This window comes from Crinia signifera, chromosome 3 (genome assembly GCF_055691185.1).
Source record: "Crinia signifera chromosome 3, ASM5569118v1, whole genome shotgun sequence".
Lineage (NCBI taxonomy): Eukaryota > Metazoa > Chordata > Amphibia > Anura > Myobatrachidae > Crinia > Crinia signifera.
In genome coordinates this window covers 110,387,743-110,409,212 of record NC_139219.1, presented here as the reverse complement: position 1 = coordinate 110,409,212, position 21,470 = coordinate 110,387,743, and the positions used below count along the sequence as shown (strand labels likewise).

Genomic DNA, 21,470 nt, shown 5'->3' with positions numbered 1-21,470 from the left:
CCTGTTGCTCAGGCCTCTGGGCTTGCACTCCACTGTGCACAGACTCACAAGCAGGGCACAAATCCCCTTGGTCCATCTGTTCACATGTTAATTTAACCCCGCAAAATCTGCAGTCCAATAACATGCCCCGCTCTTCCTCTCCCACGGCAGCAGCATCACACCAGTCAGTCATATTTAACCCACGGTATACAATGTCAGGCAAAGCACAGAGTAATGTAGCAGTGTACTTATCTGTCTGCTTCTTGCTGCCAGTGACTTCAGCGTCAGCGGGGATAGCACTTTCCAGGAGAAACTGCACCGTCTGTACTTCGAAGAAAGAACCAGGTTTCAGCTCCGCAGTGCAGAGAAATGGCGCAAGCACACAGAGCAGGAAGAGACCAAGTATCTGCTTCAGTGGGGTAGGGAAGCCAGTTTGGCACCTTTCCCCCTTTAGCCGCTCCTACAAGTTTTTCTCCATCTCCAGTGCCTCCCCTTCTCTCTGGGACCACTTGGAGTCGCCCAGCTGCGCTGGACCCCGGTGGGATTTCAGTCTATAAGCCCGTCCAAGATGGGGCCCGCCATCGCGGGAGGTCCGTCCCCCACGATACCCTTATAAGTAAGGAGACCGTTCAGGACACCCCCGGGTCCCAGGTAAACCTCTTCCAATAAGGGGCTAAGTGCTGTGCAGTGGGCATAGACAGCGTACCCCTGCACACAGAGAGCTGACAGGATGCTCTTCTGTCAGCCTCTGCTGCGCTCTCATCGTGTGGCACTTCTGTCAGAAGTAACACACAGGAAAACCTGCACTTAAGTTAATAAAATAATAAAAACCTAACTATATCTGTTACAATCCAAAGAGAAATGGCGGCTGCAGGAGCAGCCGAACAGCATAGCACCCACTCCTGTGGGCACCTAATACGAACTGAGGCATGATGGGATGTAGAAGGGAGGAGCCTGCATCCAAATTCTTCAGCATAGGTGCCTTGGATCCTGCAGACCCTCCTACATCCCAAAGTTAGCTGTGTCACCAGGATGGACTAAAAAGAAACACATAAATAAATATTTCACGATTAACATTTTAGACATTTTATGGTAATCTGCCTATAATACATAAAAGGAGCTTGGTGTTGCACAAGCACAGCGATAATATATGTCCTTGAACAACAATGTAGCTGTACAAAAGTGACAGAAGATCCTTAAAAGTTACCCTTCCACATTACCAAGCTGTAGGAGAGAAAAAAAATGCAAATAACATTGTTCTAATAACAATCTATATTTCTATTGGCTGACGCAGTAACAAATTATAACCCTGTTTAATACTTAACCTATAGCAACATTTAAAAAGGGATACAGAGATTTAGGTCTTACCAGTTAAATCTCTTTCTTCGAGGACGTCAGGGGCCAGAGGGGTAACCGTGGGTAGAGAGTGAGGTCACAACCTTTCCAGCACCAGAAAGAATAAAACTTCTGACTGCCTAGAGACAGCCCTGGCTCCTCCCCTCCTCTACCCTGCCTCCTAGGCTAGCTACTTTCAGTTTTTTTCCAAAGCCAGGCAGGAGACCAGATAGAAGGAAGAGAAACCCATACAGAAACACATTCAACAAATATATGTGTGTGTGGTTGCTCAACAGAGAAACCATAACTGTAACATGTGTTAGTACCCTCAACAGAGGAACCTTTAACTAAGTTCACTCAACGGAGGAACTATGAACTTCAATACAAATGAAGCAGGAGCGGCAGGGTGGGATCCCTGTGGCCCCTGACGTCCTCGAAGAAAGAGATTTAACAGTTAAGACATAAATCTCGGTTTCTTCTGCGGCAGACGTCAGGTGCCAGAGGGATAACAGTGGGACGTCCTAAAGCAGCCACCTAAGGGTGGGGACGCGCCTGTGCCGCGGCCAGTATACTCTAGCCGAATGCCGAGTTCTGGGAGGCAAACGTAACAAACGCAAAAAAGCGTAAGAAATCATTGTCAGACGACCAAGTTGCCGCCTTGCCAAGTTGCTCTGCAGTTGCACCACCTGAAAAAGCCCGAAACACACCCACAGATGTAGCGGAATGAGTCCGGACCCCCGCAAGAATCGGGAGGGAGGTGAACAAGGAGGCCTACTTGATAACTGACCGCAGCTATCGGCTGGCCATAGTCTGCGTGGTAGCAGACCAACCCCTCTTAGGAATTCTCTAGTGGATAAAGAGAGAGTCAGATCGCCAAAATGTTCCAGCGTGATGTATATAGACGTGCAAAGCACAGCCCACATCCAGTTGATTGCTGCCTAGGAGAGACCACCGGCCTACAAAGGGCAGGGATCACTATCTCCTGGATGACCTGAAATTCAGGGACCACCTTGTGAGGTGTAAAGTAACGTTTCAAAGAATCCGTCCTATGAGAATGAAAGACTATGAAAGGCGACTGACCTGACAGAGCCTACCGGGCAGACACCCGGCAGCATCGGTCAACAGGAAAACCGTTGTCCCAGTTAGCCAGTAAAGAGCCCTAAAGGGCCTAAAGAATCAGAGAAAGATCCTATCAAACCACCATGTTTGTAACAACCAGAGGTTGGATCTGCAGGACCCCCTGCCAGAAGGAGCGGATGTCGTGCAACAAAGCTCATCGCATGTGGAATAAAAAGGGAGAGAGCCGAGCCCTGTTCCTTTAATGAAGACCTTTAAGTTAAGGTACACGAAGCCCGCGATGGACCCGATTTCCTTTGAAATCAGGTCCATTTTGCCGGCAAAGCCAAAATCGGGGGCATCGCGTGCATTAACATGGCACCCGACGCGATGCCTCCGATTTTGCCAAAGGCTTCAATGTTAAAATATTTTTAACATTGAAATCGGGAGCATCGGGTCGGTCTTATGCCATTATAATGGCACAAGATGAGATGGACTTGATTAAGTCCATTTTACATAGGAAACAATGCGAAATGGGCCAATATGACCCATTTCACATTGTATATGGCCCCGTCATGGGTTACGCAAGCCCACCAGTGTTACTCCGCTAACATAATTTAGTGGAGAACCGTAAGAATTGACAAACCAAATTGTTTGTGGGAGAAAACGGGAGTACCTGGAGTAATCCCACACAAGTACGGGGAGAATATACATAAACTCCACACAGTTAGGGTAATGGCGTTGTTTGAATGGAACCCATGACATCAGTGCCATTTGTACTTCACCTCCACAGCTGCATCCCCCGAAAATGCTACCCCGCAGGGGTGCAAGGCTACTAGAGGCCTGGAGGAATAGGAAGTCAAATTATTTTCCAACTTCCATTGAACAGGAATACCGAAGGTTATCCTGTGGAGAAATTACACTTCAGAGTCCACCGTTGGTGACGTTTGCCATAGTGTCCTGTCAGAGCATGAAATAAACAGTGGCATTGTGGGGACTAAATCCTCATAATCGTACGCCTTGTCTGCTTAAGAGACAGGAGCGCTGCTGATTGAGCTCTTTATTAGGTTTAAACAGACCTGGACTATGGCCAACAGGGTTTGAAAGTTTGCAGAGGTCTTTTACACTTTAGAAGTGTCTGGACCAGAACTGTAATGGCTGCACACACTGAGATTAGTTTGCTATTTGACTTGCTATAGAAAACTTTGCTAACTCATGAGTTAGTTACATACAAGTCATGGTATCTGCATTAGACTTCATATAGACATTTGTGCCCTGCCAAAAGGGCGCATCATGATCTCAAATGTGCGATCTGCATGTGATCCTAATGTAATTCCAACTATAGTCAGATCCCACACTGGATTGTATTGTGAGTACACACCACAACCAGCTCTGTATGTGACAGTGCAATGTTACCAGCCCTTAGTATCTGTGCATTAAGGGGTGTACACACGGAGCAAATTTTTGCTATTTTCTAAGCAATCTGACTAGATTGCTTAGAAAGTAAGCATAGATCTCTCCGTGTGTATGCTCCGAGAGATTAAATATCTCTTGCTAACTAAGTCAGTGCATGCAGTCAAAATCTAGTCAAATTGCTTAGCAAATGACTGCAAATCTCTGTGTGTACAGAATGAGAGATACTTATCACAATCTCTCATTCTGAACCATTACCCTGACTTTTTTGCTTAAGCAAAATTGCTTAGCAAAATCACTTAGCACAAATCTCTGCATGTGTATGTGCTCCCCATGGGAGATCTTGACACCAGCAAAATTGCTTAGCAAAATAGCTTAGCAAAATTGCTTAGCACAGATCTCTACATGTGTATGCCCCTTTAGAGTAAGAGAGTGACCTCTGTCACCCTGATAGCAGGATTTAAGACTTCCTGCTGTCCTCTGTATGACCTAGCTGGCTGCAAATTGTCCCCCACAAACTGTAATCTGAGAACACAGTGTATCTTTCTGTAACACAGAAATGGGGTGCCTGCCTGCCAGCAGATACACACATTGCACAAGCAGATTATTGCATAGATCTAACGATCTCTCTGTCACTCTGTGGTAGCAGTAATACAGAGGAAAAAAAAAAATCAGCAGGAACATCCCTTTGGGATGGAACACAGGGGGCTGATAAAGCAGGCCCCTCAGAGGACAGTGTAACCTGAGTTATACACTTTCCACCTGCCAATATATTCACTTATACACCACACACACACACACACAGAGAGTAGGTATAGGTAACCTGAGATAGAATCACTGGATAAGAGACAGTATAAGGAGATGAGCTGCCACATGCCATCAACAACACCATTGTATATAACACAGGAGTGCTATGACCTAATAACATACAGCCCAATACTGTCCCACTATGCTCTAAACCCCACTGTCTGATCACAGAACCTGGGGTAGCAGCTGCAGTCATAGATGCAGCTGGGAGACAGGGACATGTTGGAGCACAGCCCTGGCATCATCAGTCCGGAGCCTCCAGCAGCATGCAGGGGTGTCAAGTATGTTAAAATGACCGCCAGAGCCGCGTGATAGCTGGGGAAGTGTCATGGCCTCTGGGAGCAAACCCTGCGGTAAGCTCCCCTCCTGGCCAGATCCGTCCACTTACAATGGTGCCCCTTTTTGAAAGGGTAGCCTCAGGCTATACTCACAACTGCCCAGGCTGGCCCGTGGTACTCGGGCCAGCCTTGCAATATGTGCAGGACCCCAATATAGGAGCCCTTGTGTATGCCCTTATCCTGCACCAGAGGTACAGTACCAATAAATACAACTCTCCACTCACAGGTTCACATTTAGAGAACCTGTGACTGGAGAAAATGCTTGCCTTCCAATCAGTGAAGTAAAGTATGACAAAATGTTTGAAAGCATTTTATCTCGTACGGTGTACATTTTGTACCATATTTAAAAAAAATTATAATATCTTTAAAATCAAATTCTGTAAGGGAGTTAAATTTTTAACAATATAAGTGTATTACTATAAATAAGCATAACCTCTAAAGAATATTGCTTATTAAGGTTAGACCTTCATTTTATCCAAAATTTATTGGAGATCTAGTAAAGTGCCTCCTTTTAGACAATACATCCATGTGGCATGTATGGCTGCCGAGTGTGTCTTCCCGTCCTCCAGCCCCCTTTTCCTTGCAGCTGGGCCATCACTGAGCTGCAGATTTACTTTCATTATACATGCTGCTCTGTGGTGTTGGTGGCTGTTGTGTGAGTGCTGTTCCAGGCTGCTTTGCGGTAGATCATTAATAAAGATCGGATTTATATCTGAGGCACTCGTGGTACTTTACCTGAGCCCCCACTTAATCCAGCCCTTCATAAAGTCAAAGAAAATCAGCAAAGGTGGGATATTCGTACTGGAACAGTGGGGGTACAGTTTGCGGTGTGAGGAGCCTGGCACTGTAATACTGAAACCATTTTAACTTTGCTCCAACCTCTCTACTAGGTCCATACACACTGGGCAATTAAGCCCAGCGTGTATGGACAACAATGATCACTATCATCGCTGGGGAAAGCTGCGGCTTTCCCCCTTCCTGGTGCAGTCAGCAGGGGGAGGACGGCTTTGCATAGCTCAGCGCTATGCAAAGCAGTCAATCTGCTGGTAATACCAGCAGATGAGTGGCTTTCCCTGCAATGATGTGGGAGCGCACATCACCGCATAGCCATACATACTAGGCAGCTTTGAGCTGAAAGCCACTCAAACTTGCTGTTTTGAGCGGCTTTCAGCTCGAAGTCGCCCAGTGTGTATGGACCTCAACTCAGCTTCTTAGAAGATCCGTTACTGTGTTTTCTACAGGAAAGGAGAGATTTAACTAAGTGCAAAAAATAAATTTCCCTTTTATCTAATGTGGAGAACAAACACTGGGACGTCAAAGCAGTCCTTTAAGGAGGCACCATTCTCTGGCAGTGCATAGGACAACATGCGACCAGGTGACTACTTTGCACATCTAGCCGGTGAATGCACCTTGATTTGAAATCTATAAAACCTCTACAGACCAAACTATCTAAGCTATTTTCCTGCTTGGAATGGCTAACCTAGATTGCTCTAAGCGACAGGTAAGAAACGCACATTACGTACTCATTCAGTATTATTGCCTACATTACCAATGTGTATACCGAATCAAGTCTATACACTTAAACATCAGGTATATAATATATGTAATGTTTACGACCAGCATAATTGGGGGGGGGGTCGGTGAACCATGATCCTCATGGCAGTTTCTCTCAATTAATAAAGTATTCAAAGTGACAAAACCTGCATTTAGGCGGGTTGTTTAAAAAAAAAAAATAATAATAATAATAGAGGGAGCACAACATACCCATACTCTGCAGCATTTTAGAGAATATTTGGCCACTGACTTCAGTCCCTGCCCCAGTGGAACTTACAATCAATGTTATCTACCACATGTGCACACACACAGGTTCATTGTTTGTCAAACCAATGAACCTACCAGTATAGAATGCTATTCACTATCACTGCAACTATTAAACTAAAATGAAGCCTACACCTCCTTGGTGTATGAGCATAAAACTAACTAGGATTCATAGGTGTCAAGATCCTGACAGTCTGAATACAGATGGATGCCATATGTAAGTTTTGGCCTTGGGGATAGACACTAGGCAGGGGTTAAGGCTGAGTGAGGGGGAAAGTAGGATTAGCATAAAAATACTGCAATCCGTCGGGATGCTGACCATTGGCATCCCACATTATTTCACACCTAGCCCCCCGTCACAGGCTGTACAGCATTTTCAACCTTGGTTAAAGGCATTCTGAAGTTTGATTAAGTCAAACCATTTTTGATTAGAACAACTGTTCTATCAGGGTGCTCATGAATAAATGTATCTCCCTAGACATTGAATAGAATGAAAGTTAGTTAAGTAACGTTTAAAGAACAATTTTTTTAAATTTGACAGAAGTTACTTGTTAAGGTTAATAAATCTAAGGTTGTTTCATCAATTTATTCACGTAAAGCATACAATTTTTCAAAAAAGCTTTGCCACTTTTAGGTGGCTCCCTGTAGACCACATGACCAAAAACCATTTTAAAATTCTAGATGGCTACAGGGAGCCAATAGTAGCTTGTCCCCTCCCCCTTGTGCTGGTAAATATTAGCCACAGTTGTCAGTCTGACGGCAGCAGAGAAGCGAGGAAGGGTTCCTTAAAAACAGAGAATGCATAGAAAATCCTGGTGGGCAGCAGCCATGCAAAAGAGCTTACAGGCCACTGCCCCTCCAGACAAAGATAAGAAGATACTGGAAGAGAAATAGGAAATATATATCTGCGCTAGAAATAGCAGCCTATTGTCAAAGAGAGATTCAGGAGATGTCACCACACCTCCAGAAAGGTACAAGTAGTTACAGAAAAAAGAATCTCAATGTCACTGACAGTGGCGCTTTAGAGATAATAATAAATATTTAATAAATATTTACTCCCCTGTATGAGTCTTTGTTGGGTCCTTTTTCCTCCACTAATGGGGTCACTCAGTCGGGTATATGAAAAATAGAATCACACAACAAAATCCTTGCGTAATATTGTTTGATAAAGATCTACAATAGATCGAAACGCGTTGGTGGGGACTCTTCAATGACCTGTGCTGTGGTGGGAACTACTTTTGATTGGGACGGAAAGGACATCGGGGCCCCGATCATTTCCTAAATTCCATCTGCTGGAAATTCACCTGACCTAACCTTTCAAAAGCTAAGTACACCCACCACCTCTTTTTACTATATTTGTACCAGCATTTTTAATCAATAAAGATACTTGTTATATAAAGTGGTGACTACGGCATCTACTTTCCTAGGAGCACTTTTTATCCCAAAAGTGACCACAATTAAAGAAGTGGAGTGGAGGAAATTAAAGACCCCCCCAGATATGCTATCTTTATATTGACACTCTGTGAGTAATTAATATAGGAGGGCATCCTCCGTAATATATCCTGATTGGTGGAATATATATTCCCAGGGAAATTTGTTTAAACAGTATTACACGAAGATATTTGTATATTTGTTTTTTACATATACTCGATTGAACGACCCCAACATTGGAGAAAAGAACCTCACAGATATGCTGTTTTTTCATTGATTATCTGTGAGTATTTGATATAGGAGGGCCTCCTCCGCAATATAACACACCCGAATTGGTGAATTTCTCACCCCATATTTTTTAAGAAAAAAATCAAACAATATTACGCAAGGATTTTGTTGTGTGATTCTATTTTTCATATACCCGACTGAGTGACCCCATTAGTGGAGGAAAAAGGACCCCACAAAGACTCATACAGGGGAGTAAATATTTATTAAATATTTATTATTATCTCTAAAGCGCCACTGTCAGTGACATTGAAAGATAAGAAGATGCCACAAATCCTTGGTGTGACAGCCAGCATACAAAAGAGCTTAAAGATGCATATAAAATACTAATAATAATGTGGTATTTTTTATAGAAATGTTTTCTTTATAGGCATATTACAGGTGCCAGTCGCTCCTTAATGTCCAGGCATGCTAGCACCACGCTGAGCTGTGCTGCTGGCAATGGCTACCCCAGAAAATTTGACTGCATGCCACCGATTGCTAGGTGTGCGCAACTGGTGCCCCATCTGGCAGCACCGCCAACCTGCTTAACCAGCACACATTAAAATCTATGCAAAAAAAAACAACACCACCACATACAAACAATTGTGACAGTAGTAAATAGTTACCTGCTAAACTGTTGATGTGTAAGGACCAATCCTTCTAATCGGATAGGGAATTTAACATCACAGCTTCCAACCATATTTTGAATTTTAAAATCTAAAAACTTTGCTGGAAACCCCAACTTCTGCACAACACGAGCATACTTTCGGGCTGCTAACCGTGACTGCTCTTCACTGAAAGACAGAATATAGTAATATTTAAAAACACCAGTTTACACATAATCTAACAAAGCATACTAGCATACATATTTGCATTTTTGCAGGCAAACTTATCTGAAGCATGACCTCAGTATAAAAAAATATTTCCAGAGGAGGAAAAGACCAAGGGGGCGCCTCATGGTGCAGTAATTTTTACTAAAATAATGTTTCAAATCTAAAAAGCCACAATGGACCCACAGGCATTACTCTTACCAAATACTTACTCTACTGTTGGCTTCAATACCACATGATTTTATAGCTTGCCCAGGTAGACCAGTTATCTCTCTCACCGAATTTATCCAGACCTCAACCCGCGCCATGGATCCTCTATTCTCCAGCGCACGCCGCCCCCGGCAGCTCAGGATGCCTCACACAGCATATAGTTTGTTTGGGTACTTATGTAGTAACTGGGCTGCCGATTTAAAAATCAGGTCCATCGCATGCGACCAAAATCGCATGCGATGCGATCGATGCGATGGACCAGATTTTTCCATAGGATTCAATGTTAAAATGGACTGAGTCCATTTTAACATGGAATTCAATGGGAAAAAGGGGTCCTTTTCATACCCCTACTATCCAAGTGGGCATGGAGTTGGATATAAACCTGTAGCGAGCCACCGAGCCCGAAGCGTGGCGAACGTAGCGAGCCCCGCGAGGGGACACAGAATACCGTCCCCTCGCTTTGCTCGCCACGCTTCGGGCTTGGTGGCTCGCTACGCTCGCCACAGGTTTATATCCAACTCCATGCCCACTTGGATAGTAGGGGTATGAAAAGGACCCCTTTTTCCCATTGAATTCCATGTTAAAATGGACTCAGTCCATTTTAACATTGAATCCTATGGAAAAATCGGGTCCATCGCATCGCATGCGATTTTGGTCGCATGCGATGGACCCGATTTCAAAATCGGCAGCCCAGATACTACATAAGTACCTTTGTTTGTTATATAGCGCAGCAAATTCCGTTGCGCTTTACAATAGGAAACAGTGATAAAACAAACTAGGTAGTAAACTAACAGAGGCAGAAAGGCCCTGCTCACAAGCTTACAGTCTATAGGGATACAAGGAAAGATTCACAAGGATAGGATTCCATAGCATGGAAGTCACACTGGATTGCAAGAAAGTCCTGATGGGATGCAATTAAATATGAATGCTTCTGGAGGTTATGTGGGGGTTCTGGAATATGATCAGCTTGCCTGAAGAGGTGAGTTTTCAGGTAATGCTTGAAATTTTGGAGGCTAGAGGAGAGTCTTAATGTGTGTGAAAGGGCATTCCATAAGGAGGGTGCTGCACAAAGTAAGTCCTGCAATTGTGAATGGGATGTAGTAATGAGTCTGAATGAGAGACGCAGATCTTCTGCAGAGCGGAGAGGTCTGGCGGGGATATATTTTGAGATAAGCAAAGACATCTATGTTAGTGTAGTCATGGTAATGGCCTTGTATATGGATTAGAAGCATTTAATATTGAATACAGTAAGATACAGGCAACCAATGGAGGGACTGCAGATGTTGAACATTTAGCTAGGAAGATCAGCCTCACAGCTGCATTCAACATGGATTGCAGTGGTGAGAGTTTTCTTGGGAAGACCGGTAAGCAGGCTATTGCAATAATCAATGCGTGAGATAATGAGTGCATGGATTAGTCTTTGCAGTGTCTTGTGCAAGATATGGACACATTTGGGATATGTTTTTTAGATGCATGTAACAGGATTTAGACAGATTGAATGTAAGGGATAAAGGACAGTTCAGAGTCAAGGATGACCCATAGGCAGCAAGCTTGTGGAGTATGGTTGATTGGGGTGTTCTCAACAGTGATAGCGATAACAGGTTGGTAACTACTCTTGGCTGGTGGAAATCTAATGAATTCTGTTTTGGAAATGTTGAGTTTGAGGTGGTGAGAGGACAACCAAGATGAAATGGCAGAAATAAAATCAGAAACACGGAGCAATAGTGATGGTGTCAATTCAGGGGAGGGAGATATATTTGAGTATAATCAGCATACAGATGATACTGAAAACTTAAAGTTGATTAGTTTGCCAAGAGAGGAGGTATAGAATGAGAAAAGTAGAGGACCAAAGACTGAGCCTTGGGGTACTCAAACTGAGAGCTAGTAAAGAGGACAGAGGTACTATAAGCAGGAATGAATCCGCTTTAAAGAGCAATGCAGTCAAGTAAAGGGTGGCACAGGTAAACCATAAAAGATATCCTCATTCATTCTAAAAGGTGCCCATACACGTACCGATTATACGGTCTGTTTTGTGCTAAAATAGCATTGCATGCGTTGTGCATGCGATGTGATCAAAACACAGTACGAAAAGGGGATTTTTGTAAGAACTTACCGTTCAAATCCCTTTATCTGAGTCCATCCTGGTGACACAGCTTCAACCTTGGGATGTAGGAGGGTCCGGAGGAGCAAGGCACCTATGTTGACTTCTTTGAGAGCAGGCTCCTCCCTTCAGCATCCCAGAGTTCCTTAGTTCAACTTCGAAAGCACACTGGAATAAATTACTCAGTACAACGCCTGAACATTTTATTATGCACAAACCACATAACCAATAACATGACAACGCATGAACGGTTTACTTACTGAGCGTAAGGGAGGGATCGCTGTGTCAGGATGGACTCAGAGAAAGGGATTTCAACGATAAGTTCTTGCAAAAATCCCCTTTTCTCTTTCGTCCATCCTGGTGACACAGCTTCAACCTTGGGACGTTCAAGAGCCAGTCCTTTGGGAGGGTATGCTCAGGCTTACAGTTCTCATCACTGCTTTGCCCAAATTAAGAATCCTCTGACGTGAACTCATGGAACCTATAGACTTTGGTAAAGGCAAGAAAAAACATATGACCAGGTGGTAGCCCTGAATGACGTACAGCCCAAGAAAAAAAACATTAACCTAGCGGTATAGTCATTAATCCTATGGAAAACGGTCTGCTTACCGTAGTGTTAGCAAAGGCAAACACCGACCGTAACAGTCTAGGAAATGCCTGCTTGGAAACAGGCTCCTTCTCTTATGTACATATAGAACAACTAGCAAAACAGTTATTTTTGCAAACATCCTTTACACTGTCCATATAAATGCGAAGTTTGTCCCATTTTGTTTGTTTATATATTTTTTTGCCTCCTCAAGAGAAGAGAACACCGGAAACACCATCTCCCTCCTGGTTTAACCCCTTCACGACATTGCCTTTTAAGGTAATTTTTTTTTTTTTTTTCCTCCTTGTGTTCAAATAAGCGTAACTTTTTTAATTTTCCGGCTATATAGACACATGAGGGCTTTTTTTTTGCGGGACAAGTTGTACTTTCTAATGGTACCATTTACTATACCGTATAATATTCTGGGGAATCAGGAAATAATTCAATGTGGGGTAAAAAAAAAAAAAAACGCAATTCCACAATTTTGCGCTGGTTACGGTTTTTTTGGAGTTCATAGTTCGTTTAAAATGATGGGTTATCTTTATTCTATGGGTCGTTACGATTCCGGTGATACCAAACTTATATAGTTTTCGTTACATTTTACCACTAAAAAAAAAAATAGAAAATGTTACGGTTTTTCGAATTTGCGTCGCGTCGCCATGTTCTGCGGCTTATAACTTTTTTATTTTTCCACCTACGGACCTGGGTGAGGGCTCATTTTTTGCGGGCTGAAGTGTACTTTTTAATTAATACCATTATGGGATATGGGCGACTTTCTGATCTCTTTTAGCTATTTTTTTTTGGGTAGGCGATGCGACCAAAAAGCGTAGTTTTGGCGTTGGGGATTATTTTCCGTTTACGCCTTTAACCGTGCGGGATAACTAATGTTATATTTTAATAGATCGGACTTTTAGGAACGCGGCGATACCAAATATGTTTATTTTTTTTATTATTTATTTATTTTTATTTGGGAAATGGGGAAAGGGGGGTGATTTGAACTTTTAATATTTTATTATTTTTTTTTTATTTTTAAACTTTATTTTTTTTTTTTTTTTACTTTTACTACAAGGCCCCCTAGTGTACTTGACCACTAGGGGGCGCGATCGCCTGTACTAGGTTCAGCCATAGAGCTCTATGGCTGAACGTAGTGATTTTTTTCACTTCCTATTACATCCTGCCTGAGGCAGGATGTAATAGGTATGAATACACGGACAGCACAGGGGTCTACATTAGACCCCTGGCTACCATGGCAACCGATCGGCACCCTCCGATCGCGCTGCGGGGGGCCCCGATCGGCGCCGGAGGGGGGCGCCCCCCCTCCGATCAGCTATTTAAGCACTGCGGGCGCTTTGCCCGCGGTGCTTAAAGGGTTAAACGGCCGCGATCGGCGAACTCGCCGCTCGTGGCCGTGAGAGCAGGGACATGGCTGTAATATACAGCCATTACCTGCTCTCTATCAAGCCAGCTCACTCCGTGAGCTGGCTTGATTCACCCCCAACCGACATATGACGTATATATACGTCATATGTCGTGAAGGGGTTAAATGGAAAAATTGATATTACCTAGGTAGAAAACTTTGTTACAGTTCTGAGAACCATCCTATCATTATGAAAAACCAGAAATGAAGAACTGCAAGGCCCCTAATTCTGAAACTCGCCTAGCCGAAGCCCTGACATACAAAAAAGTAATCTTCCACGAAAGATCATTAAGATCAGCAGACCTTAAAGGCTCCCACTGTGGGATTCGTAAAACTGACCATACCAGAACAGGTCCCAAGGCGCCTCCGGCTACCTATATGGGGTCTTGAGTCTTTTAACTCCCTGTTAAAAGGTCTGTACCTCTGGCCAGGAGCCACTCTATTCTGAAAGCATATGGATAATGCAGGCTAAACCCTGCTGCAAACCCATACTGGAGAAAACTCCAAAAGTCAAGTGACCTAGAAATGTGTATCTTCTGACGTTCACACCACCTGATATAGATCATCCAAACACAAAGGTGATTAAACGGCCAATACGGCTTGCGAGCCCAAAGCATAAGTTGGATAACATCAGCTGAGAAACCTTTCTTCCGTAAAAGGGATGTCTCAAGAGCCAGGTCATCAAAATTGAGATGAGCTAGGTCCAGGTGTAGAAAAGATCCTTGACTGAATAAGTCTGGGCGAAGAAGAAGATACCCGTAGGCCGTATTCAACCTCAGTATGTCTGAATACCCTGACCTCCTGGGCCAGTCCGGAGCAAAACAGTATGACTTGCACCGTCTGTGTCCTCACTTTACTTAAGAATCTGAGCAATATTAGAAAACGAGGGGAACGCCTAGGCCAGAGTGAAACACCCTGGAACTGTCATGGCAACCACTGTCCCCTCGGTCGGATTCATGGTCCGAGAGCAGAACATGGAGACCTGATGATTGTGTTAGTATGCCATAAAGTCTATCTCTGGGAGACCCCCAAAGAGACACAATTTACTGAAAACTTTCTGTGTAACTTCCACTCTCCTCACAGCAGAACTGCCCTGTTGAGGACGTCCGCTTCCACATTCCGGATCCACGGAATGAACACCCCTGAAAAATCTGGCATGTTCACCTCTATCCACTGAAAAATCCACAGTCATCCTGCTGCGAGTACCGCCTTCATGAATTAAGTAAGCCAAAGCCGTGTTATTGTCTGAATGTATTCGGTAGATTTGGATTCTTTTCTCTGGACCACAGACCCTGAAATCTGAGGTGCAAAATCATCGCCTTCCCAGCTCCTGAGTGTGGCATTGGTCATGAGCGAAGGAACCGTCCCATTTGCACAGACTCCAGATCTGTGCCCCAGATCAATGAGCTCCTTGTCTCCTGAAACAGCAACAGAGTTCCCTGTTTCACGGTTTTCGGGTTCCCTGACAAACAGGCCAGAATGTTCCACGTAAAGGGTCTTGAGAGAAACCTCACCTACTGGCGAGTTTCCAAAGACGCTACCATTTATCCTAACAGTTTTTAACTCTGCCAATTTATTTTAGAGTCGATGAATGGAGAATCGACCGCACCAACCGGTGAAAATTTATTGCCTTGGACACAGTAAGAAACTCACAATGAAGATGTGCATCCAAGATCACACCAAACAGAAATTTCTGAGAGGGTGTTAAATGAGACTTGGAAGAATCAACATCCACCCCTTATCTCTGAGAAACTGTGCCACCATCATCAGATGATCCTGCAATTATTTTTGCAGATTTGGCCTTCTCCCAGAGGTCGTCCAATAAAGGAAAAAAAAAAAAACACAATTTCTTTAGCCCATGAGCTGCTGTCATGACAGCCATTACTTGTGTAAAAACTCTCGTAGCTGTGGCTAACCCTAAAGGTAGAGCCCGAAACTGCAGATGAGTTTCTCCTATTGCGAAACGCAGAAGAGATTGATTATCACTGTCTATAGGCACATGTGAATAAGCGTCCTGGATGTCCACTGACACTAGAAACTCTCCAGGATCTATGCTTATGAGCACCGACCTCAGAGATTCCATCGTGAAGTAATCTATCCACAGATGTGAGATTAAAGACTTCAGGTTTAGAATTGGTCTGACTGAACCATCCGGTCTGGGGACTAAAGAAAAAAAAAGAATGGAATAAAATCCCTTCTTTCTTCCCTCCTGATGCACCGGGATAACCATCCCTTCTTAAAAAGCAACGTTGCCGTCCCCCAAGAGGGCTTTTCGCAAGAGAGCTTCTCATGGCAGGGGTGTTTGGAGAAATATCTTTTGAAGGGTATCCTTGATGGAGATAACCCAAAAGGTCTAGGGCATTGGTTCCCAACCCTGGTCCTCAAGTACCCCCAACAGTGCACGTTTTCCAGGTCTTCACACAGAATCACAAGTGCTATAATTAGCTCCACCTGTGGATCTTTTCAAACGTGCCTGAATAATGAGTGCACCTGCCGGGTGACCTGGAAAACGTGCGCTGTTGGGGGTACTTGAGGACCAGGGTTGGGAACCACTGGTCTAGGGTGGAGAGATCCCACACATCTCTCGAAACTGCAGGTGACCTCTCCCCTGATTCCAAAACAGGGAGTCTACGCCCCATTTTGTTGAGGAATTATCCTCCCATTGGAAGGGTGGTCCTTTGCCAAGGTCCCAAAACGTGATCTGGGAGCCTTTCCTATATTAGAAAGCATTTTTCCTTTACTGTCCTCTATTGAACGCACCCACTGTAAAGGGGGGGGGGGTGAAAGGACTGCCTAAAAACTCGAACCTAGACACTGAATGCTTAGACGTGGCGGGAAGGCAAAAGCTCTTTCCCCTCCTGTGGCCTGTATAAAGGTGGAATAGAGTTCAACTCCAAACAGAATTTCTCCCTAAAAGGCCAAAACCTCTAGAGACTTTGTGGATTCACTGTCAGCTTTCCAAGCATTAAACTGAGAGCTGGCACTCCTTACGCCATTTTGGTGCTTCTTCCCCAGCTACACAAAAGTACTCCGCAGCTCACTAACAGTTCAGTCAAAGCAAAAGCTACTGTGTCAGACTGAACTTGCGTACACCAGGCATAGGCCCACTTTATAATGGCCTTAGAACTGGGATAGCCAACCCTAGTCCTCGAGAGCTACCAACAGTGCATGTTTTGCAGGTCTCCTCACAGAATCACAAGTGAGCTAATTAGTGTGTTTTAAAATGTGTCAGTGAGTAATGAGTGCAGCTATGCAGCAGCTTGGTTGTATGGAAAATGTGAACTGTTGGTAGCTCTCGAGGGCTAGGGTTGGCTACCACAGGCCTTAGAACATCCAAGCAGATGTCTTGATAGGGCGTAAGGTAAAAACCTACCCATTTACCCAGCCGCAAGACAGCCTCCAATCTTTTTTGTCTACGGGTCCTTAAAAAACAGCACCCCCTTGTACAGATGAGGCAGTGAATAAACAACCTGATCACAGGCGCCTCCACCTGAGGGGTCTTTACCCCCAATTTTATGTGCTCCTGTACTAGGCATATGATTGCAACCTTTTGGGCATGAGATACCTGATATCAGGCGTCTTTCATGCTTCCCAAAGTGACGCTACCATACCCTCATGTGAGGGCAAAGGTAACTGTATCCCTGCACAGTCTCTAAAATACTCTGCGCTGGCACTTTTTTTTTCTCTCCGAGATTCAAAACCTGCTTAACTGCTAGAATCAAATCCACAATACCAGAGACATGATTTCTTCCCTTAAGGTGTCCCCAGGACACACACCTCATTATCAAAATTTAAATTCAGCAGGGGAGGTGTAGATAAGTGGTGCCTGGGGTAATTTATCTCAGGAGCCTTGCTCACTGCTCCTTGGATGCAGTCATTTTATGGACACACCGAGTAGTGTCCTGCATACCCTGCAATAAAGCAGGAACTCCCTGAGATGGAGTTTTAATAGAGGTCACCGAAGGATTGGGAGGAAAAAAGGCTGAGGAGATTTCAAAGTTATCTCTCTGCCTATTCCAGGCCTGTTTGTCTACAGGGTTGCTATGGCAATCCTAGACCTCAGGGCAGCTGTCCACGCAGGTACAGGATGCTCAGACCTCTTGGCTTGAGCCCCACAATGCACAGACTCACATGAGGGGCACAAATCCCCCTGATCCATCTGTTCAAATGTTAATTAACACTACATAATCCTTTCCCCATGAGCAGCAGTATAACACTTTTTAGTCATAAAAAAAAGACAGTGCACAATATCAGGCATTGTTAAGAATAATGTACAGAGTAAAAAGGGAGAGCACAGTGCTGTCGGGCATCCAGCTGAGGAAGCCGCCGAGCGTTACTAAGGCGGAGAAACGCGTCTTGGAAGCCCGATACAGCCCGGTACCAGTACCCTGATACGCTGCAATTACCAGCAAAATCCACCACTGACATCTGGTGAGCGCAATTGAACAAAAAGCCTAAAGGAGAGTATTTTCTGGACACTTCAACCTGGAGCCGGTCCAATAACATTAGGACTCTTGTGAATTGCTCGGATATAGGAAAAAGTGGACACTACCTCCAAAAAAATCACCGCAGTCATAAGGAACATCCTTAAGGGACTGGTAACTATTGTCCAAAAGCCTCAGGAATACATTTAAATACCATATAAGCCTAAAATTGAATTATTACCTCGTTTTGCATAGTAATATATGCCTTACGTGTTATATGTTGTCTGTCTTGTATGTATATTTGAGTGTTCATGAATTGTATTTTAATATGTCTTTTTTATTAAATTAGTGAAGATCACAAATATTGTCTAATTGTACTTTGTGGTAGAACAGCGCCACCTTGTGATAGTCTTTTATCACTTAGAGTACTTATCTGTCTGTTCTGCTGCAATAGATCCTCAGCGATCACCAGGGAAGACGCTGCCCAGGAGAGACTCAATCAGTTCTGCAGTGTAATCCATACTTCAGCTCCTCAGTGTGGAGAGAAAATGGCGCCAAGAACAGAGCGTAGGAAGAGACCCAGTCTCTGCTTCAGCAAGGAGGGAAACCTGTTGGCCCACTTCCTCCTACTAAGTGTCTCTCCTCACCTCCAGTAACTCCCCTCAGACCGGGAACACTCGGAGGCGTCCAACTACGCTGGACTCCTGTAATAGGCTTCATCTCCATTGCTGGATTTCAGCCTATAAACCCCTTAAGATGGTGCCCTCCATCGCGGGGGGTCCATCCCCCATGATCCCCCCTTAGCAGGGAGCCGGTTCATGACGCCCACGGGGCCCAGGACAACCTCTCTTAAACGGAGGTTGAAGCGCTGTGTAGGAGACGCAGCTATGGAGATGCAGCTGCGTCTCTCTGCACACAGAGCGCTGACAGACGCGCTTGTGTTAGCCTCTGCTGCGCTCTCAGTGTGTGTGTGAACTTCTAGCAGAAGTAACACCCTGGAAAGCCTGTACTAACTAGTGCAGTGGTTCCCAAACAGTGTGCCTAGGCACCCTGGGGAGCCTCAGGACACTTGCAGGGGTGCCTTGGGTTTGTGGACCAGGATCAATTAATATAATTTATGGTCAATGTACCAGGTAAAACCAGTGCTTGTGGCTGCCAATCATAATATGTGTGCACAAACAGAAGCAAATCCTGTCCCTCACCAGATAACTGACATATAAAAACACAATGCACTTACTTTAATATTTTTCTTCTGAATTTCTCGATAAGAAGCATTTGGCCTAGGGGTGCCTTGAAAATATTTTGATTCTCTAGGGCGCTATGATTCAAAAAAGTTTGGGAACCCCTGAACTAGTGAATTAATAAAATAAAAAACACCTAGCTACTTTCACAAAATGGCTGCAGACAGCAGCCAGTTCAGCACAGCACCCACTCCGGGGGGCACCTAAAACGAACTGACGAACTCTGGGACGCAGAAGGGAGGAGCCTGCTCTCAAAGAAGTCAGCATAGGTGCCTTGCTCCTCCATCCCAAGGTTGAAGCTGTGTCACCAGGATGGACGAAAGAGAAAAGTATGTGTAGCACATACTTTTTGTACTGTGCAATGAGATGCCACGGGAGTGTGCATCTCATCGCGCCAAGAAAATCGGTGCGTGTATGGGCACCCTAAACATTTTTTTGCTACAATTAAGAATTAAATAGGTAGTTACATAAGGAAGTTGTTAAAAAAATTAACTACTATAAGCATACTGCAGTTCCTTCAGCTTGGATTCATTTTACAAATAAACCGCTTTATGCCATCTGACTAGAAACATTACGCTCCTAAGAAATTGCAGTAGTACATACACAAAAGTATATATCAGAGTACTGTAAGAGGATAAACATTATATCAGACAAGTTTAAATGTATATCAGACACCTTCACACCCGATTCAGGAGAGAGCAGCAGCGGCTTCCCACTGTCAGATAAAATTAATGGTCAAGTGCAGTGTAAATTATCAGCCAAGCGGTCATAAGTAAATGGAGGGGGGGGGGTCCGCTATTACGTTACAAACTCCCAATATCCTCGTATTACAGACAGAGCAGTGGTGACCGAAAACATCAAGCTTATCAAACAGTGCGCAAGCAACATTTTGTATCAAACCTTTAGAGAGATTAAACAATGTATGAGATAGATAGCTATCTCTAGAGATGGAGATTTAATCAAATAAGGGCAGCTACCAGTTTTGAAGGATATAAAATTACATACATTAAGATTGAGTCTCATAGAACAAACTGTTTTTTCAGCACTTAGGTGGTTCCCATAAAATGGATCACCAAAGTGTGATTAGGTAAATGTCAAAGTGTTTTATAACCATCAATTTATTTCCATTAATTGAACAAGTAAGATCCTTTAGAATGAGACCTTCTGTGGCTTTTGATCATGGAAATCCGGTCCCTGCTGCATGGAGTAGTTGAATGATATTGCGGATGGGCCGGGATGTTTAAGAACCCAGGATTGTATGTATACCAGCAGGAGACTGAGCACTAGGACCCAGCAAAGCTCTGCATTCCAGGCTAAGCACTTGCGCAATGTCATTCAAATACTCCATGCAGCAGGGACCGGATTTCCATGATCAAAAGCCACAGAGGATCTCATTCTAAAAGGATCTTACTTGTTCAATTTATGAAAAAAAAAAATTGATGGTGATGAAACACTTTGACGTTTACCTAATCACACTTTGGTGATCCATTTTATGGGAACCACCTAAGCGCTGAAAAACAGGTTTTTCTCTACTCCAGCTTTGCATTTGTGTTAGGTGTTTTTGGATGGAACCTTAAAAACTGTCTATTTAGCTGCTACAAGGTGTTTATATAAGCGCACCAAGCTACAAAGTCACTTTATGGTCTTATCTCATAGAACAAAGAAAAAAAAAAAAATCAGAGCGGGTCATTATTGTCAGAAAGACGAGATTCAGAAACAGGACATTAGATACAGAAGTTGTTTTCAAACAATGATTAAATGTGTCATTTTTGTGGAATAAAAAGGTTACACGTTTTATAAAGCTTAGGAGACAAAAACCCAAAGCCACATACACACTAGACGACCTGTAAACTATATCGCCCGCGGGCATACAAATTTATAATGAACAGCACAATATTCTGAATATTTAATCAAGCAGTTACAGCAATTTATATTAGGGTAACTAAAAAAAGATACAAAAAAAGGTAGCAATACAAAAAGTAGACAACTTGCCTTTTTGCTCCTGTGCAAACCATTTTGCCTGAACTAAATATAAGTGCTGTTGTACGTGGCTCTCTTATTCTCATGATAACGGCAGCAAAACGCTGGGATAGAAAAAAAAAATAAGTACAGTTAATACAATATTAAACAGTTACTTTTCAAAAAAAGTGGGTTTCCATACTTTTTTATACAAGTGAGCAGAGTGTGAAAATAGTGTGCCTGAAGAGGAGCTAGTTC

The 21,470-nt window shown here is 43.7% G+C and overlaps 1 protein-coding gene across 5 annotated transcripts in view; it reads right to left on the bottom strand.

The window, feature by feature from the left end:
* The window catches only part of TBP (TATA-box binding protein), a 104,157-nt gene that overhangs the window by 13,726 nt on the left and 68,961 nt on the right, over window positions 1-21,470 (bottom strand). For all 5 annotated transcript variants that reach the window (XM_083176381.1, XM_083176377.1, XM_083176376.1 and 2 more), the window contains exons 5-6: window positions 21,246-21,337; window positions 9,071-9,238 (exon numbers count right to left, since the gene is read on the bottom strand). In XM_083176381.1, coding sequence (XP_083032507.1) covers window positions 9,071-9,238; window positions 21,246-21,337 — 260 coding nt within the window. The remainder of the gene's footprint in view (window positions 1-9,070; window positions 9,239-21,245; window positions 21,338-21,470) is intronic.